The sequence below is a fragment of the Mixophyes fleayi genome, chromosome 7 (genome assembly GCF_038048845.1).
Source record: "Mixophyes fleayi isolate aMixFle1 chromosome 7, aMixFle1.hap1, whole genome shotgun sequence".
NCBI lineage: Eukaryota > Metazoa > Chordata > Amphibia > Anura > Limnodynastidae > Mixophyes > Mixophyes fleayi.
The window spans coordinates 77,685,469-77,705,463 of NC_134408.1; the positions used below are offsets into that span (position 1 = coordinate 77,685,469).

Genomic DNA, 19,995 nt, shown 5'->3' on the forward strand with positions numbered 1-19,995 from the left:
GCGCACTTCTGATCCCAGGCTGAAAGAATGCATGGACATGCTAAGGCTGTCTCTTCAAACTACATCTGATGGAGTGATGCTGGACAAAGATCTGTTTAAAAAGTAAATATTATCTTTTGTTTTCAAATGCATTCTTTTGTGAGGGAAATATTAGAAATCTAGGTTACATGTTCAGCTCCACAACACTAAGTATGATTTTCTAATGGGGATTACTTAAAATGCAGGGTTTCTTGCAAAATTGTGACTGATAAAATGAGTTCCCATTTTGTTTTTTGTGGGTCCTCACTTTGCAAAACAATTTTTATAAAATTAATAAACTTACAACCTACAGTGAAGTACTTAGGGAATTCTAAACCATTGAGAGGTAGCAGGCAGCCCTCCGTGCCTTGAACAGTGGCCCCATGTCTTTCCTGCTTTATTGACAGATTTGTTTGTTACAACTTGTAACACTTGTTCATCTTACAGGAAAATTCCTGGTTATATGATATTACAGATTGGTGACTCTTGTTAATTTAAATGTATAGTTTTAACTTACTATTGAGTTTAATTGTAAAGTGCGGTCCTTTTGAAGAATAGAGGGCCTGTGTATATGGCCCCAAAAGTGTATCAGGTTGCCCATCACTGATCTAAATAATTTGGATTAACAAGATGTGTAAAATATATAAGTAAAGTAAAGAACTGACAGGTGGTATATATCTTTAGCAATTGTGTGTCAGTGTGCAAGTGTTTCAGTCCAGAAAATGTGTATCAAATGAATGATTTTGTTTTTGTTTTTTTGTGTATTTTATGTTTACATATCTGTATTTATGTAGAAATCCCTATAAAAGTTAAAATGCAGTCATTTATGTAAGGGAATTAAGAGAATAGAGTCTCAACTACAAATTTAGTGGTAGAGCTGTGCAAAATAGGGTGTATACTTTCTTTTCTTTTTTATTTGCTAATTGGCTATAAGTTGACATGAATCTCAATCAGTAGTTGAAAACCCACGCTGTTAGTTCAGAGAACGTAGTGTGACGTACTTCAGCGCCTAATTATAGTTTATTTTTTAGTTCTTGCTTTGCATGAGTGGGAAAACTAAAATATTACTGAAACGCCTGGAGGCCTGCTATTAGTATGTGTGGTGATCCACTTTAGGTCTGTACACAATTAATGGGACATGGCACTATTGCTGCAACAATGTAATACTTTTAAATTTTATTGATTACTAGTGACTGACAGGCATAACACTAATTGAGTAACTAGCCACACCACTTCAAGTAGTGGAGCAATTTGATTATATGTTTATTTCCCTAAAATTTTTGAGGAACATATAATCAAGCTATTATGCTGATTGCCCACATGGTTGAATCTGATTTACAGGACTTTTGAGCAGAAGTTATACATAATAGAAAATAATGTGGCTATATCTGTGTCAAATAGAGGGCTTTTTTAATGTGGCTTAAAATTTCCCCTTTCTTTTAATAATCAATAAGCATTTTTTCACACTATAAATATAGAATAAGAACAATATTGGTGAATCTACTGTTTTAGATATATGCATTAATTATTAATACATTATATTATTCTAGATATATTATTAATTTGTACCCTAAATTGGTGCCTAGGCTATGTGATATTCTTTCTAAAATAATCTTTATTCACACTATTTCTTACAGCATCTCTATTATTGTTAATTCAATATTTCATTTGGGAGTATAAGGTTTAGAATATAATTTATAATCCATACTAATAAAGGTGAATATATTATAAGAGTGTGGACATTAGGTGTGCCTCCATATCAGAATCTTTTCTTTTTGCTGTAAGAAAGTATGTACTCTGGAAGAGCACCCCTAAATAACATTGTGAAATTTACAAAGGAGATATATAGGGTAGGTCTATTCTTGTTTTTGTGCAGATAATAATCTTCTCCACAAAATAGCTTTCTATTTGTAAAAGGACCTGTATTTACGCCTTCGTTGCGGACGCTTTCCTCTAGTTCTGTTCTCAGATGCACTCGTTATAAAACTTGCACTTTTATACAATTTTTCTTAAACAATGTTGCCTTACTCAGTCTTTTAACCACACTAACACTTAAGCTTTAAAGAATTATTTATCCAATAACCACTGTATCTCAGCAGTACTTTACTACATATAGTCGTTATAAATAACCAATTCTCACTGTGACAGGATGGACCGCCTATGCCATCCTGTCCGTTGCTGCTGGAAACCGGCTGGGCTTACTTTGCCACCGTTGTCTTTTTTTATCCCAATTGTGCTCTTTAACCACAGTAGGAGAGGCTTACAAAGCCTGCCACCACTGGACTCCTTCACGGTATCCAAAACCGCTTTCCTTCTGGGTATTTGTCACTGCTTGTGTATCCCCTCACCGGTGCACCTGGGCTGATACCTGTGACTGGATCACGTATAAATAACTTATGGTATAAATTTATTTAAAGGAAATAGTGCAGGGCGCTTATTTATATAATTGCAAATGTACTTATGTTTGATATTGTATTGCACTTTTTTCAATAGGAAATATGTTGACCAGGAAAGGAATTTGCTTTTGTTTGTAACCTTGCTAGAGACAATGCATTTATGACTGAGGTATATGTAAGATTTCTGATAAGCATTTGTAAGTCTGTTGTGTAGTCTAGAGGATGTCCTCATTAAGGCTAATTAAGTCTATTCAATGTGAGTGACCAACACTTGAATGCACAACAGGGGGCCGTTATCTGAATGCAGCTTCTGTTAGACAGACATGAACTCTAAACATTGGAGACAGAACATCTGAAGAAATCAGGGTGAATTGGAAGTTAAATTCTGTCAGATGCAAAACTAGATTACATCCTGAGATCTGATGGCTATCAAGTTGATATGGAAGTTCAATTGTTAGATGCAAAATTAGATTACATCCTGAGATCTGAGGGAATATTCTAGAAGGGTTGGAGCCAGATAGGTTAAAGCACTTTGGAATTTGCTTGCGCTATATAAATAAATGCTGATGATGATGAAAGGGCTGGCTTACCCCTGCTAGGAGTTATGTCAAAACTGTATAAAAGGTGAGCTGTTTGAGCATGTAATGTATCTTCCGATTTCAACATCTGACCTGATCACTGGTACCTCTAACCAGTGTGAGCAAATAAACATCTTGCTTCAAAGACCTGCTTGGAAGCATCTTCAATATTGCTGTATTCTTGTGACCTGCAGATTAGGCCCTAAATTTAATCCGTTCTCTGGCTGTCTCTGCGGTTTTCCAGTACCACCGCTCTGCCTGCTACCCATGCAGCCCTGGTTAGTGTGATAGGCCAGGGGGGATCCATTCACAGCAACCTGGATCCATCGTAAGAGGGCTGGAGTTACCAGCCCAGGTACATCGGCAACGAGGTACACAAGCAGCGTCATTTACCCAGAAGGAACGTGGTTCTGAGTGCCTTAAAAGGAGCTCATTGGTGACAGCAGGCCCCTCCCACTGCGGCAGGAGGGGCGTATCGGGAATAACAAAAGGGGACGTGGCAAAGTAAGCCCAGACGATTCCCAGCAACAACAGACGTAGCATATGAGGTCCATCCTGTCACAATACGCCTGACCTCTTCCTATGGATCAGGGTTGCTGTGGATGGATCCCCCTGGCCTATCACACTGGCCAGAGCTGCAGTGATGTTTATTTAGCTCCAGTTGTCCTAACAAGGACAGCTCACACTTGTTTAAGGTACCAGTGATCAGTTCAGATGGAACAATAATGATACATTTCAGTACAAACCAGTGCTGTTTTATACAGTTTTGGGGATAGCTTTGCATAGAGTAAGCCAGCCCCCTGAAATCTGAGTTATTTTTAGTATCAGGATGCAATATGTTTCCCCAAATGTGAATTTAAATGCATTTTATACTTCACATGAGGGAAGCTGTCGGCCTCTTTGTAAATAGTGCGAAGCCAATTCACCACCCGCACTGGCAGACCATACCTCAGAAGTAGAGCTCTCAGGTACTCCTAAACCACCCTACCAATGGCCTTCGACTGATCTAGAGCTAAAAGATACTTTCCCCACTTCTCAGCCCGACACCGCTCAATGGCCTCCCAAACCCCTAGGACAGCACTGAAGGTACTTCGGCCTTTCACAGTGCAATGCTGTCAGGGAGAGAGCATATGACCGGAGATCCGCATCAGTCTATTAAAAAGTACCTTTGCCAAAATCTTTCTGTCGGTATTGAGAAGGGCTATGGGGTGCCAGTTCTCGATACACGACTGGTTCTTCCCTTTGGACAGCAAAAGAAGTGCGGAGACCCTCATGGAGGGAGGTAATAAACCTCTCTCCAGGCTCTCATTAAAGACCTCCATAAGACGTGGAGCCAGAATGTCCACAAAGATTTTAAAACTCTGAGGTTAAGCCCTCCAGGCCTGGAGACTTATTTTTAGACAACTAGTCTATGGCCATTCTGACTTCATCCACCATTTATCTCGCTGCCCAAAGACTCAAGCAAACTGCTCAGATCCTCAAGACCTGGTGTCTCCCTCAGGAAATGGTCCATCTTTCCTCTGTCTAGTGATTTTTCAGACAGGAGATCAGAGTAGAAAGACTGCACAACATTAAGTGTGCACTCCTTTTTCTCACTGAGAATATCCTCCGCATCGTACAGACACCTCACCTCTTTCATATCTACCGACTTTCAACAGTTCAAGTAAGGGTCGGCGAGTGTTTCTTCCTGTAATCCCTCTCCGGAATCAAGGAAGAAAAAGGTCATATTGCACCTCTCTCAACTGAGCCTTCACCCGGGAGATTTCCCCACCATCTCCCTTTTCAGAGATCAGGAATCCAAGTTTCCTTTTTAATGCCGAATAGGTATTTTCTCTTAGCAAGTGGTTTTTCTAGCTTCCAAGTCACAGAAGAAACCCTGGGTCCTCTTTTTAAATACCTCCCACCACTCTGACCTACTCCATCCTTCCTCCAAAAGTGTCTCTTGGGATTCAAAAAAGTCCCTAAAGGACTGTCTTAACGCCTCTTCCTCTAGGAGCTTAGAGTTCAGGGTCCAAAGGCCTATCTCTTTTTGAAGAGTCTCTGAAGCATTCAAGGATACGCTAAGATAAATGTGGTCAGAGAACTCTACTGGCTTTAGTTCTGTAGCCGAAGTTTTCGAGCTCTCCTTAACGAAAAAAACAGTCTAAAAAAGGAAGGGGAGCAGAGAAAGTTGTAGCTCAAAGAGCAAGGGCACTCTGGTTTCCAAAATTTAAATAGTCAGTATATCATATGTAACAGGGCAAATGCCTTTATTATAACACATGTAAATACTTGGCGAAATATAGAGATAAAAACACATAGAAGGATAGAAAAATAGATTTAAAATAAGTTAACCCTTCAGTAACCACCGCTGGATAGGTTAGTAGTACATCAAGATGTGGTGGGTAATGGGCAAAAATAGAGCTAATGAACTGTAGCCTAGATTATAAATAAGCTATATGATCATAAAGTGAGATATATATATTATTCTCCAATTTGGTATACATATGGAGATGCTCTACATCGGTGCAGATTAATAGTGAGCACCTGTCCTAGCGTCCCTGATAATGGTCTGGTATAGATTCGCAAGCTGAAAGGAGAGTAATAAGAGATTTAAACATGTGATAATCTCTCAATCCTTTATCAAAGCTGCATGGAGCTCTGCTGCACAGTATACAATGTGGCGATAGACTAATGTCTCAACAGGTTAATATTCATGTTGTGTCATAGAGATCTAAGCAGTAACAGTAGCAGTTCGATAGTTCACCTAATATGTGGTGTCTGTGTGCTACTGCAAATAGATTCATACAGGATTTATGCGTAACACACTATAGAATAATCATATATAACAGCCTTTCAGGAGTATTGTGCTCTGCATAAGAATCTTATTTAAGTGTATCTGATCTCAGAGCGCACACTCAGTGGGTTGTAATATACCCCCTGCTAGTAAGATGCGCTGGATTCATATTGTGCTCTGCATAAGAATCTTATTTAAGTGTATCTGATCTCAGAGCGCACACTCAGTGGGTTGTAATATACCCCCTGCTAGTAAGATGCGCTGGATTCATATGCATGAGATCTCTCTTAGTTATTACTTTACATGAATGAGTTAAAACCTGTATTAGAGATATAGATACAGCATTGCTATCAGGTAATATCAGAAGCTGGGAAAGCTAGGAAGCCCAAAAAGGACTATATGTCCGTGGTGGTGGTTACTTCCGGGTGTGACATCAGAGATGATGTCACCTTCCCGACGTACGTTTCGCCTGTAAGCTTTGACAAGGGAAAAACAGTCTATCCTAGACCTCCAGCTACCTCCTATAATAAGTGAAACCCGTGAGGTCTGGAAAATGTTGAACATGTATATCTACCAGACTCACCTGCCTCGTCATATTAACTAGAAAAGTGGAATCATAGCCCAGAGAAGTCCTTGAACTTTCCCTGTCTTTTGGTCCTAATAATAGTCTTTGGTGGTGACTTTATCACTATCTGCCGGACATAAAACAGATATGGCTTTATCTCCCTGAAAAGACACTTCCTTTCCCACTTAGATTGGGGACCATAGATATTAATTAATCTCTGGTCGTGTCTTCTCAGATTGACATCCAAAACCATACATCTACCTACTTGTAACTCTATAACTCGTTGGACAGTTATCATGTCAGAATAAAGGACCGCCACCCCAACGTACGGCTCGGCAGGAAGAGACCAGTATGAGGGCCCAAGCCTCCACTCCCTTTTGGCTTTATATAGGTCGGCAAGCCGGCGTATTCAGGTCTCCTGCAAAAATAAAACATCAGCCTCGACTGTGCTGATAAAATCAAATTCCATGTAACGAGCATGATCTGACAGAATGGATGCCACCTTAATGGTGGCAATTTTTATAGGTTGGGAAGCCATCCTTACAGCGTTATAGAAGTAGGACCCAAAATTACTTCTTCTTCCCTTGTCTGGTGGAGTCATCTCTGAAGAACCCCAACTTTTCACACTGACATCTACAGGAATTGCCTCGCCATCAGACAGGTGGACCTCCTCATAATCTGAGCTAGCACCCACTTGTGGCCCAACACTCTCAACCGTAACCAAACCAAGTGTAACTATCGCCTTACCAAATATTTGGGGTGTATCTAGGTCAATAGCTAAAGAGTTCAGGGGAACCTGAACCGGAGGGACCAAGTAGTCAGTAACCAGGGGGTCAAGGGGGATCTCGTGCAGAAGTAGGCACAACCAAAGGGCATGTATTATAGGAGGAATGTGGGACAGGGGAAAAAGGGAGTTTAGAACAAAGGGGGGCAGGGAGGGAAGGGGGCAGCTCCTCTATATATATAAGGGGTTGGTATTGGAATTCACCGTTGTCTTTAAAAAGTACATTCCTGTTGCCTTACCTACTAATTCTCCACATTTCTTGTCCCTAGTTTTTTTTAATTCTACACTGGGTTCGCAAGGGACTGAAGTTTTTGATTTCTTCTTTTGTCTTATCATTTTAGGTTAAAAAGTCAGGTCACCTGTACCATCCCTCACCACATTTCCTTCTAACTCCCCATTACTCTGCAGTACTAAAAACTGGTTCACCAGGATCATCTCCTCACTTTTACCCTTTCCTGTACCACTCCTCTTCCCTTTTTTCTTCTGAACCCTAAATTGCCCATCGTCCACCTGACTTGATGAGGCTTTAACCAGGGAGTCAGCCTGAGCTGAACCCTTAGCTAATCTGAACACCAAAGGAAGAGAAGGATGAGGGGAAGGGATGGAGGGGGGTATGGGTGTCCTGTTTTCTACTTCCCTTTGCTCTGTAACCTGGGCCAATACACTGTTCGGGATGTTTTGACTGTTATGGGAAGCTTGTGGACATCTACTAGAAGGGTGGCCATCTAGCCCGCATAGATTACATTTTATGATGGAACATGTTTTGGCCTCATGTGCCAGACCCCAACAATGCCGACACTTGATGGTGGGGCAAATTATGCTGAGGTGAAGGAAGTCGCAACAACGATGGCACATCCTTGGCTGGCCCGAGTAGAACACCTGAATACGGTCGCGGGCAATAAAGTCCGCCGATGGAGTTTTCCCCATACCAGCCCCCGTGCATCGCAGTTTTACAACGGCTGACTTTTTGCCATCTCAGACATGAGTGCTGGGGTCCGGGACTTTCTCCAAAGGAGATACTATGCCTGCATAGCGTCTTAGCAAGTAAGTTAAATCCACAACTGGGATGAACTCATTACAAACAAGCAAAGTTATTTTAACCCTCTCTTGACTGGTAACAGGGATGGCACAAAAAATTCAACCAAGCTGCTATACCTTTAAGACTTGCCCACTTCATCCAAAATTTTGATATTACATAAAGCTCAAGTCATATTCCGGAGAATTAACCGGATGAATGCAGGCAAAGAAATCAGTAGCCCTAAAGCCAAAAGACAAAAACACTACGTTTAGAAAATCTGGTCTACTTGGGGGGGGGGGGATTCCTTCCCCATATACCTTAATTGCACTACATTCCTTCATTTAAAGGGTTGGCCAGATGACTGAGCCTGGGGTTGGGGGTTATGCACCCTATCTTTTGATTTGCCTGATAAAACATTCACATAGGACATAATGCCGGGTACAGATGCTGCCACGTTATACACCACTGTTGAGGAAGCTGTGGAAACCTGACCAGACCCAGTAGCAGAAGGACCATCACCAGGGCAAGAGCTACTCTGCACATCATTCTTTATCACTTTCAGATTATTAACCCCTTTTACCTGCGTAAGCATGCAAGGCTTTGTTTTCACTGCAATTTCTATGGCATTTAGTGCGACCCTAGTACCTTCCGACATTTTCAGAGGGCCAAAAATTAATTACACTATCATAGTCTGCATAGGAGACAATGTACTCCTATCTAATTCAGATTTGCCATTAGAGGTAGCATTTACAGAGGCAGTATCAGAAACACACATAGTATTTTTTTTAGACAAGTCATTCACACTTAAAGGGTTAACTTTAACCATTGCTGAGTTACCAGTGCCATCTTCTACACTGCCACTTGCCATGACACTCAGTCCTGAAGCATTAGACTGATTTGCTTTTCCCTCCGTTATGACCGCACAAACCAGAAGTACCGCGCCGGCTACCACTTCCCCCCTCAGGGTACCACTGACATCCGCTGCCGCAATCAAGGCCGGGTAAGAGGACGCCGGCCCCAAAGCACACACTGCCGCCGGACCCGTGACCCCCCCCCGCCCCTTACCAGACGCTCGTGGCCCCATCACTGGCAGCTTACCTTCCAGGGATTTGATAGAATCACACAGGGTTAGACAGCAGACTGTCTGTGACAGGTGCGGGCACATTGGCACAGGCAACGGCTCAGAGTTTGTTAAGTGCTGACCAGTGTCCATTTGTCTTTCCTGATTCAGGCGATCTTTCAGAGAGTTAATTAAGCTAATCTTCTCAGTCAACACTGACAACATTTCCACAATCTCACGAGAATAAACTGCACCATCAGAACTATATGCGTTATTACGTTTCTTCCTTTTTAGGCTAATTTGTCGACGCAGCTTGACCACCAAGAACTCCAGTTGACTAATTTGATCCAATAGGTACACCTCCTCTGGCACATCCTCAGAGTCTTGTAGTTTAACCCCTGCTGCGATCTCCTCAATAGCACCCATTTCAGGACCTGCAGTACCATTTTTGCCTCTGGGGTTACTCTGGACCCAGAGGTTTTCTCTCCATCGTCCTTCAGATCAGATACAGCAGGGCAATGTTCCCTGCTTCACGTGTGTGATAGGATGGACCGCCTAGGCCACCCTGTTTGTTGTTTGTTTGTTGCTGGGAACTGGCTGAGCTTACTTTGCCACCGTTCCCTTTCATTATTTCGAATACGCCCTTCCTGCCGCAGTTGGAGGGGCCTGCTGCCACCACTGAACTCCTCGCTTAGAACCACGTTCCTTCTGGGTAACTGTCACTGCTAGTGTACTCTAGTGCTGGTACACTTGGCCTGGTAACTCCGGACCTCTTACTATGGATCCGGGTTGCTGTGGATGGATCCTCCCTGGCCTATCACACTGACCAGAGCTGCAGGTGGCAAGCAGAGCGGTGGTACTGGAGAAGCTTGGGTCCAAACCTCAGAATCAGAAGGAGAACGGATTAGATTTAGGGTCTAATCGGCAGGTGACAGGATTTACAGCAATATTGAAGAAGTTGTCAAGCAGGTCTTTAAAGCAGAGTGATGTTTATTGCTAAAGAGTCCTGATAAGGACAGTCCAACTTATTTAACGTATCAGTGGTCATGCCAGATGGAACATCAGAATGATACATTTCAGTGTACAAGTCAGTGCATTTATACTTTTCAGACACATGCTATTTTTAGCATCAGGATATACTCTATTTACACATAGATTTACATGCATTGCAAAGCCACTAATATTTACACTTAGCTATGAAATTCTTAATACCCTTGCTGTGATTTCCTGGATCTTAATTCAGAAGCAGGAGACCCACTAGCAAGTCAAAAGGTCTGACTGGCATGAATACTTCAGACAGTCGCCGAATACCCATTTCCACAGAACAACAAAAAAAACCAAAACAATCTACTTCCCCACATCACAATACACCAAAGACTTGGTAAACACAGGCTCATTGTATCAGATATATACATCAGAAATAGGCATATCCTATAGCAAGGTTTCTTCCCCTGGTCTCAGAAATAACGATTTCCTATCTCACAATATCAAAAAATAAGTGCACGTGCAATTACATAAATAAGTGCCCTGCGCTATTTGCTTTAAATAAATTTTTACCCCAAGTTTTTTAATAGTGATCCAGTCACACCCCCCCCCCCCCCCTTGTCCATGCGGCAACCAGGGTGCCTTGTCCAACGATTTGGCAGTATCCTAGGGTTACCGGAGGTGATACAGCGGATCTGGCTCTTCCTGCCGCGACAGTCCATCCACATTGCTGCGAGCCATTCCTTGCTTGTGAATTATGTCAAAGTCATGAATTTGAAGTGCAAGACTCCAGCGCAACAACCGGCCATTTTCGCCTGAGGTGTGTTGTAGCCACTTTAAATGATTATGATCAGTCACCACAGTTAAATGTTGTCCATACAAATAAGGTTGTAGTGTCTTCACTGCCCACATAATGGCCAAACATTCCTTCTCAATTGTGGCATACCCCACCTCCCAGTTTAGCAGTTTTCTGCTCAAATAGGCCACGGGGTGCTCCTGCCCATCAGGCCCCACCAAGCTAAGTACTGCTCCCAGTCCATACTGTGACACATCAGTTTGCACAATAAAGTCCTTGTCATAATTGGGCGCCAACAATACTGGAGCACGAACTTCCTTTAATGACTGAAATGCCAGCTCACAAGCGGGTTTCCAGTCAACTATTTTGGGGAGTTTATTCTTGGTGAGATCTGTCAGGGGCTTTGCTGCAGTACTAAAGTCTGGGACCGAACGTCTGTAGTCCCCTACAGTCGCTAAGAATGTTACTATATGTAACTGGGTCGTGGGCTAGGGCCAGGTTCGGATTGTCTCTACCTTAGCTGGTTCTGATCTAACCGTTCCTCCCCACACACGATCACCCAGGTACTGTACCTCTGACATCCCCATCTGGCATTTCTCTGCCCTAACAGTCCAACATGCCCACCCCATCTTCCCTAACACCATCCCTATTTGCTCTAGATTATCTTCCCAAATCTTACTGAAATTGGAAATGTCCTCTAGGTAACCCTGAACTCTGCCTAACTCATCTACAGAAACATTAGTACAGGTCAAGGGGTAGGTGTCAGACAGGGGTACAGGCAGGGGACCCACTATATCCACAGCCACTTGCTGAAAAGGTTACCCTATTATCGGTAAGGACCTGAGGGGAGCATGAACACTGGGGTGCCCAAGATGCTGACACACATCACAGGACTTACAGTACGCCAGGACGTCATCAGACATTCCAGGCCAGAAAAAATTCTGTGTCAGCCGCTTCAGTGTTCGGTCTCTGCCCTGGTGTCCCTCTATAGGGATTTCATAAGCAACTGCCATTAGTTGCACACAAAATTTGTGTGGTACCCCCAGTTGAACTTGTTCCCAGTCTGGTCTATCCCCATCTACCTTCCTAGCTACACGGTACAACAACCCTTTACGCCAAGTCACACTCCCTACCTCCCTCGCTGGAAGACTACCGCCAGCCTAGCGCCTCATGCCTTCCAGTGAGGGATCAGAGAGCTGCGCTGCCCTGAACTCTTCCCTGCGGCCCTCACTATCGTCTAAGTCAAGATGCGCTGCAGGGGGTCTTTGCTGGGGTGACTAGGGTCAGTCAAAGTGGTGTCACTGTGGTCATCCGTACTCACCGCTGGAGCTGGCATACTGCTAGGGACAGGAGCATCACCGGGCACCCCTACAAGATCAGGTTGGCAAGAGACAACATCCTTTGCATTGCTAGGGGACGTAGTGTTTCCAGAGGCAAAGAGCTGGCTGTTTCCTGAAGAAATAGCAGATGTGGTTTTTTCCTCTGGGCTGGCTGAAGCGGTGGTTGCAGGTGATGACTGTTGTTTAGCAGCTATGGTCTTTTCCTCTGGGCTAGGCTGTGCAGGTGTAGATCCTGAAGACTGTAGCTTAGCAGCTTGGCCCTGGGTGATAGTGTTGAGAAATGCGGTCACAATTCCACCCCCAACATCGTTGCCTAAAATCACATCAGTTGGATGGCCATCCATAACGGCAACATCTCGCAACTCCTGGCCATCTCCCAAGTCCAGAAACACCCTTGCTACAGGCACTTCTTTTTCAAGTCCATCTGCCACAGTAACTTTGGCAGTGCGATTCTGAAATACTGCAGCAGGATCAATAAGATGGTGACTCAACAGTAATTGAGGCCCCTGAGTCTCTTAGTCCTTCACCCTGCAGGGGTCCCACTAGGACCAGCTGCAGGTTTCTCTACAAGTTTTTAGGGGGTCTTTTAAACACACAGGTGACTATCTCCACTGAGTCCCCTTCAGACACGCCACACTCAATTGGGCTGGCAGGGGTGGAAACAGTCACCTTCACCAATGAAGCAAGTTACCCAGGACCCAGGACTCGGATTAGGGGCACGAGTCTGGGGTGCTGGGGCTGTGGGACAGTCCATCCTTAAATGACCGATTTTCCAGCAGCTGTAGCACTTTCTCTCCAGTCTGGGCTCCGGTGGTCTCTGATAACTCCCAGGGACAGGACGGGGCGGTGGCTGGCAAATGGTACCCGAAGGGTTAGGTACTTGCTTTTGGGGGTGAGTAGAAGAGGAGAGTCCCCCTGTTTGTACAGTCCTTTGATGTTGGCTGTTAACCTGGCGCTTCTGCCAGTGTGGCCTCACTGCCACATACTGATCCGCCAGCTGTGCGGCTGCTTCCAGGGTGCCTGGCTTTCATGTCCAGCACCCATTCTGTCACCTCCGGTGCGCACCGTCTGTGAAACTGCTCTTGGCACATTAAGTCTATTACCTCATCCACGGTCTGGGCACCTGCCCCGTGCACCCACTTCCTTGTAAACTCCCGCAGCAGGTTTGCGAACTCCTCATGAGTGCTGTGGAAGTCCTTTGTAAAGTCACGGAACTTCAAACGATAGGTCTCTGGGGTAATAGTGTACCGTTTAAGAAGTGCCCTTTTCATTATATCATAGTCCGCACAGTCCTCCGTGGGCACCCCACGGTAAGCCTCCACTGCACGTCCTTGCAGTGTGGGCACCAGATGCTTAACCCATTCCTATCTGGGTACAGCGTGTAGCCTGCAGGTCTTTTCAATTACCTGCAGGTGCTCATCAATATTCCCAACACAGTCCTCAAATTTAGGGCAAGATAAAGATAACAGTCCTGATCCTCTAGGGGGCGCCTCACCCCTATGCTGCATGGCTGATGCCCATCCCTCTTGGCGCCATGCCTCGATGACCTGTGCTCGCTCAGCTGCAGATGCATTGTCCCCTAAGGCTGCAAAGTGGATCTTTAGCCTGGCAGCCCTGCGCTCATCATAGGATAGAGGGGCTGGTTGTGCGTGTGAAGTCTGCTGGGTAGAGGTCTCTGCAGGATGTTGATCAGGGTTCTCTGCTGTCTGGGCGTCTGGGGTACCATGCTGTCGGTGCCATTCCCTCAGCGCCTCTCTCATCTCTGCCCTGTTTGGCGAAATGGTTGATGTCAATTCCCTTGGCACAGCACAGAGTCTCGAGGTCCCCCCTGAACATATTGGTATAGTCAGACATCCTGTGCGTTCTCCTGGCTGCAGTTATTCCTCTCCTGAATAACTCTGCTCTCCTCATAGCTTCACAAAAAGCTGTCTGCGGTTCTCCCACCGCTTGCCACCAGAAATCTGTGACAGGATGGACCGCCTATGCCACCCTGTCTATGGTTGCTGGGAATCGGCTGGGCTTACTTTGACACCGTTCCCTTTTGTTATCCCAAATGCGCCCCTCCTGCCGATTTGGAGGGGCGTACAATGCAGCCACCACTGAGCTCCTTTATGGCGCTCAGAACCACGTTCCTTCTGGGTAGCTGTCACTGCTGTGCTAGTACACTTGGGCTGGTAACTCCGGACCTCTTACTATGGATCCAGGTTGCTGTGGATGGATCCTCCCTGGTCTATCACACTGACCAGAGCTGCATGGGTAGCAGGCAGAGCGGTGGTACTGGAAAAGCTTGGGTCCAAACCTCAGACAGCCAGAGAACGGATTAGATTTTAGGGTCTAATCGGCGGGTCACAGGTTTACAGCAACATTGAAGAAGTTGTCAAGCAGGGTCTTTGAAGCAGAGTGATGTTCATAGCTCAAGTGTCCTGACAAAGACAGTTCCACTGATTTAAGGTATTAGTGGTCAGGAACATCAGAATGATACATTTCAGTGTACAAGTCAGTGCATTTATACAGATTTGGACACAGCTATTTTTAGAATCAGGATGTAACCCCGTTTACCAAAACATGGATTTACATGCATTGCAAAGCCACTAATATTTACACTTCGCTATGAAATTCTTTAAAACCTTGCTGTGATTTCCTGGATCTTATTTCAGAGGCAGGAGACTCACTAGCAAGTCAAAAGGTCTGACTGGTATGAATACATCAGACAGTCGCCGAATACCCATTCCCACAGAACAACAAAACACCCCCAAACAAGCCACTCCCCCACATCACAATACACCAAAGGCTTGGTAAACACAGGATCATTGTATCAGATATAGATATAGATATATATATATATATATATATATATATATATATATATATATATATATCAGAAATAAGGTATTTCCTTTAGCAAGGGTAAACAGAAAAAAACACATTTTCTACCCTGGTCTCATAAATTAAAGATTTTCCTATATTAAAACATACACAGTATTCAAAATAAGTGCATTGGCAATTTATATTAATCAGCGGCCTGCGCTATTTCCTTTAAATTCATACCAAAAGATATTTATCAGTGATCCAGTCACATTCCTCTTAAAGATAATAGAGTGGGAATGCAATAGTATTACTATTTATGAGTAATTTTTATGTGCCCAAACCCACAGTATTAATTTACGAATAGGCAGTTAGCAATTCACCCTCTTCACTAAGGTTGAAACAGAGAACCGTTAATGCACATACAGCTATTTCTCAATGTAAGAGTAGGTGAAGAATAACCACTCTTTGTATACATTATATGTTCAATAGAAATGTGTATTTTTGGAAGATATTATTATATCCTAAATTGCATTTGATGCTTTAGTGAAACGGAAGTTGAGTTGTTTACATCTAATACAACTAAAGTATTATTATAAGGTATAGGCACATCCTAGCAAATAATGGCGTGATCAATTAACATAACACAATTCATTTCCCCAATCCTAATCAATAAGGAGCTTGACTGATAAAGAGACTGAGAAGCATACCCAGCAATTTTAAATCGCTTTATTCACATAATTGCACTACTATTTAGCTGTTTTTCTAAAATAATTTTAATTAATTTTTTTTATAAAAGTAAAATTTTCATATGGGAATTCATATGCAATATTAATAACTCCAATATTGGAACTGTATGTGCGCCATATTTAACAAACATCTGTGTTTTCTTGTTGGATGTTTGTATTTTGGCTGGTAGGCAGCACCTCAGTTTATTTTGGGATTAAATTATAACTGTATTACCTGCAAACAAACGGATAAGAGGATTTGTTAAACCTATTATCTTATTGAGTAACATTTCCTACAACTTGTATTAGTGTGACAATAACTCTTTTTAAACATGAATGAATATTTATACAAGCCACAAAGAAGATTAAATTCAACACACTGAAAATAGTCTTCTTCATCATTATCACTTCAGAGCATAGTGTCAAAGCTTCAAGCACTATGAGCAGAATCACCTTTTTTTTAATCTATTTGAGGATAAAGTAATTATTATGACTAATCCTGCCTTTTTTGCCCAAGGTGGTCCTGCAAGGCAAGAGATTGTACTTCTCTTATTTGTGTCCAAAGCCAAAGTGCTCAAAGTGGCGGGAATTCTATTGCTTAGATTTAGTCTGCATAGGCAAACCGAGGGGGGGTTTACTAGTGTCTGGAAACCCCCTCCCAGCCTGGGGTACTGTATGCTTGAGGTGGCTGGACCCTGCCTCGGGACCAGCCACTTTGCAGATTGTGTGCAGATAGTTCTGTCTGCACTTTTCACAGCCATCTCTCCCCAACAAGTATTGAAAGCAGCAAGAACAGGTTGTAGAGAGCAGGACAGTATGTCAACTGTTCTGACACACTCAGTCAGGACTTTGTCCTGATTGTAGGGAGAGTTGAGAGGTATGTTTCGCTTCACATGGCTCTGCTTGAAAAGGGAGAGCTGCGTGCACCTAACAGTAGTGTATGTAGCATTGCCCATGTATATTATGTAGATAGGAAGAGTTGGAGAGCAGCCAAGCACTGTCTAAAATTATAGCCACACCCTGAAGCATGCTGACCACACCCACTGGTGGTGTGGCATGGAAACCCCTCTCTACAAATCCTGCGTTTGCCCCTGGTCTGGGCTATATGGATTTGTTTAGCTAGGAATAAGAAACAATTATTAATTTGGGTGAAAGAAAAGGGTCAGGCAAATGCTATGGCCTTTATTGCTAGATGAATAAAGTTATATATTCAAGAAGGAATTGACATACATGAGGTTATAAGAGCACATTCCACTAGAGCAGTGTTTCCCAAACTCGGTCCTCAGACTGAGTTTAGGAAACATTGCACTAGAGCAATGGCTTTGACCAGGGAAGAAAGAGAATATGTATCTGTTGAAGAGATATGGAGTAGGATGGTCCTCTGTACACATTTTAATAAGCATTATTACATTTATATTCAAAGTTTGGCAATAAAAGTTTTTGGTGCATTTATATGAAAAAGGAGAGTGAAAAGAGGAGGAGGAAACAAAAGATTTTGCACCTGATAATCGAGTTTCCTTGTCTCCTCTATAACAGCATATGTACCCATCCTGAAGTTGTGTGATAATAATGTATAGTTTTAATATAATTTGCAGGTTGGGGAAAGCCAGAGGTTTCAAGATGTAATTTTAAACACTTCTCATACAAGCATCTTGTCATCCACTGTTTAGTTGAATATTGGGTTGTTTTAATTTATTAATCTCATCTGTTGCAGCATCTACTGTGTATAAAATCCTATCAAGATGTATTTTTTTTTTATTTAATATTTTTTTATTGAAGAAAGAATTAAACATCTTTAACAAACATATCTGTTTTGTATTGAACGATGCATTAAAGACATTTATAAATGTTGCATATAAAGATACAAATGTACGAATAGGATGTGCCAATGCACCGTTATATAAAACCAAGTACCATTTAGCATACCTTAATACATCATATAGGATGGGGGAAAGTCCAAGAGGGATAAAGCGAGGAAGGGGGGTTAGATCAGAGAGGGGAAAGGGAGGGGAGTGGAGGAGGAGGGGGTTCACTTATTCCATTGAGAGTACAATGATGAATCCTTAAATTCAAGCCACTTGAACCATATATGGTAGTACTCCCTATATTTGTCCCTTGATAAATAGAGTATGTCGTCCATCTTTCAATATGTCTCTAAACGTGCAAACCACTCTTTGACGGTGGGGATATTCTGTGTTCTCCAATGTACTGGGATCACGGCCATTGCCGCATTACTAAGATTTTTGATTGTAGATTTTTTATATTTAGAGATGGACAATTTATTATGATTCAATAACCAGTATTTGGGGCAGTTAGGTGGATCAAAGCCCATTATTTCCTTAGAAATTGAAAGGACTGCATCCCAGAAAGTTCTGAGAGCCGTGCATTCCCACCATATATGCAACGGAGTACCTGGCGCTGACATACAACGCCAACACATGTTTGACGCCCCAGGAACCATCTTAGCCAGCAAGTTGGGGCATCTATACCACCTAGTCAAAATCTTATATTGTGTTCCACCACCCGCACACTGACCGAGCTTGATTGGGTACGTAAGAGGATATTTTTCCAATCTTGCTCAGGTATCGAACAGGCCAGCTCCTTCTCCCATTCTCGGATGAAGGTGGGTTGCTTATTATAAGCATGTTCAATGAGGATACTGTAAATGAGAGACAATGTGTGGCTAGGGTATACTGCAGTCGTACATAAAGATTCAAACTGGGTAAGTGGCCGCCCCACCGTCTTCCTAACCTCTGAAGATCCCAGGAAATGGCGGAGCTGTATATATCGCCAAATCTCCGTATTTGGTAGTTCCCATTTGGCTTGGAGAATGGTGAAGGGTAAGACCCCAGACACGTCCACCAGCTGGCTCGCCCTGCGGAGTCCTGCCCCAGTCCAACATCTAAATGTCTGTCTTGTAAGTCCTGGGGGAAATTCTGGATTGTCAAATATCGGAGTCAAAGGCGAATGTCGTGATGAAATGTGGGGGATCGCCCGTAATTTGGCCCATCTAGTCAGGGTTGGTGAAACGGTCGGGTGAATGATTTTAGGGAGTGAGTGTAGCCATGTTGAGAACTTAAGTGCCTGGCCTACAACGTAACTCTATCCAAACCCACTGCTTGTCCAGTCTCTGCCTTGTCCAGTCCACCACCCTGTTTAGTATGGCCGCATCATAGTATAATGCAAAGTTGGGGAGTTGTAGCCCCCCAGCGTGTTTCCGCATATATAGAATTTCGTGTTTGAAACGTGGACGTCTCCCATTCCATATAAAATCCCTAACTGCCTTATGAAGCGTCTTGAACCAAGAGGTGGGGAGGTGTATGGGGAGTGTTTGGAGCAAGTAGAGGATCCATGGTAATACATTCATCTTGACCACGTTGACTCTGCCTATCAAGGAAAAGCCTTTTGGGCACCAGTTTCTCAGGTCCCTACCAATTGTATTGGTGAGGGGAATAAAGTTGTCTTCAAAAATCTTTGTGTTGTCCTTGTTAATAAACACCCCCAGGTATTTAAGTCGTGAGGGATGCCATGTAATTGAGAATGCTGGCTTCAGGCCTTCAACTATTGCCTCGGGCGCAGATATGTTGAGTGCTACCGATTTTGAGTAGTTAATTTTAAAGCCAGACAACTCGCCAAATTTCTGGAATTCTGACACTAGATTTGGAATTGAAACCACAGGGTTAGTGAGGATTGCCAGGAGGTCATCCGCGAAAAGTGCCAATTTAAAGCTTTTGTCTTCCAACTGTAGACCAGATATATCAGGGTTTGCCCGAATGGATCGAGCCAATGCTTCCATGCACAAGATAAAAATCAACGGAGACAAGGGGCATCCCTGTCTGGTGCCGTTGGATATCACAATGGGTTCTGATAATTCCCCGTTAACCCTGACTCTTGCCGTTGGTTTCGTATACAAGGCCTCAATTCTGGCCATACTCAAAGGGCCTAAACCCAGATGTCTGAGGACTCCCCTCATAAACTCCCAGTCCACTCTATCAAAAGCCTTTTCGGCGTCGGTGGATAGTAAGACCGTGGGGATATTGGCGGTGTGTGCATATTGTACCAAATTGATTATCTTAGTGATATTGTCCCTTGCCTCCCTCCCCGGAACAAACCCCACCTGATCGGAGTGTATGATTTGGGTCAAATA

The 19,995-nt window shown here is 43.4% G+C and overlaps 1 protein-coding gene across 7 annotated transcripts in view; it reads left to right on the forward strand.

The window, feature by feature from the left end:
- Positions 1 to 19,995, forward strand: part of GLS (glutaminase) — a 368,780-nt gene that overhangs the window by 14 nt on the left and 348,771 nt on the right. For all 7 annotated transcript variants that reach the window (XM_075180013.1, XM_075180012.1, XM_075180008.1 and 4 more), the window contains exon 1: positions 1 to 102. This exon is cut by the window's left edge and continues 14 nt beyond it. In XM_075180013.1, the coding sequence (XP_075036114.1) occupies positions 32 to 102 (71 nt within the window). In that variant the 5' untranslated portion in view covers positions 1 to 31. The remainder of the gene's footprint in view (positions 103 to 19,995) is intronic.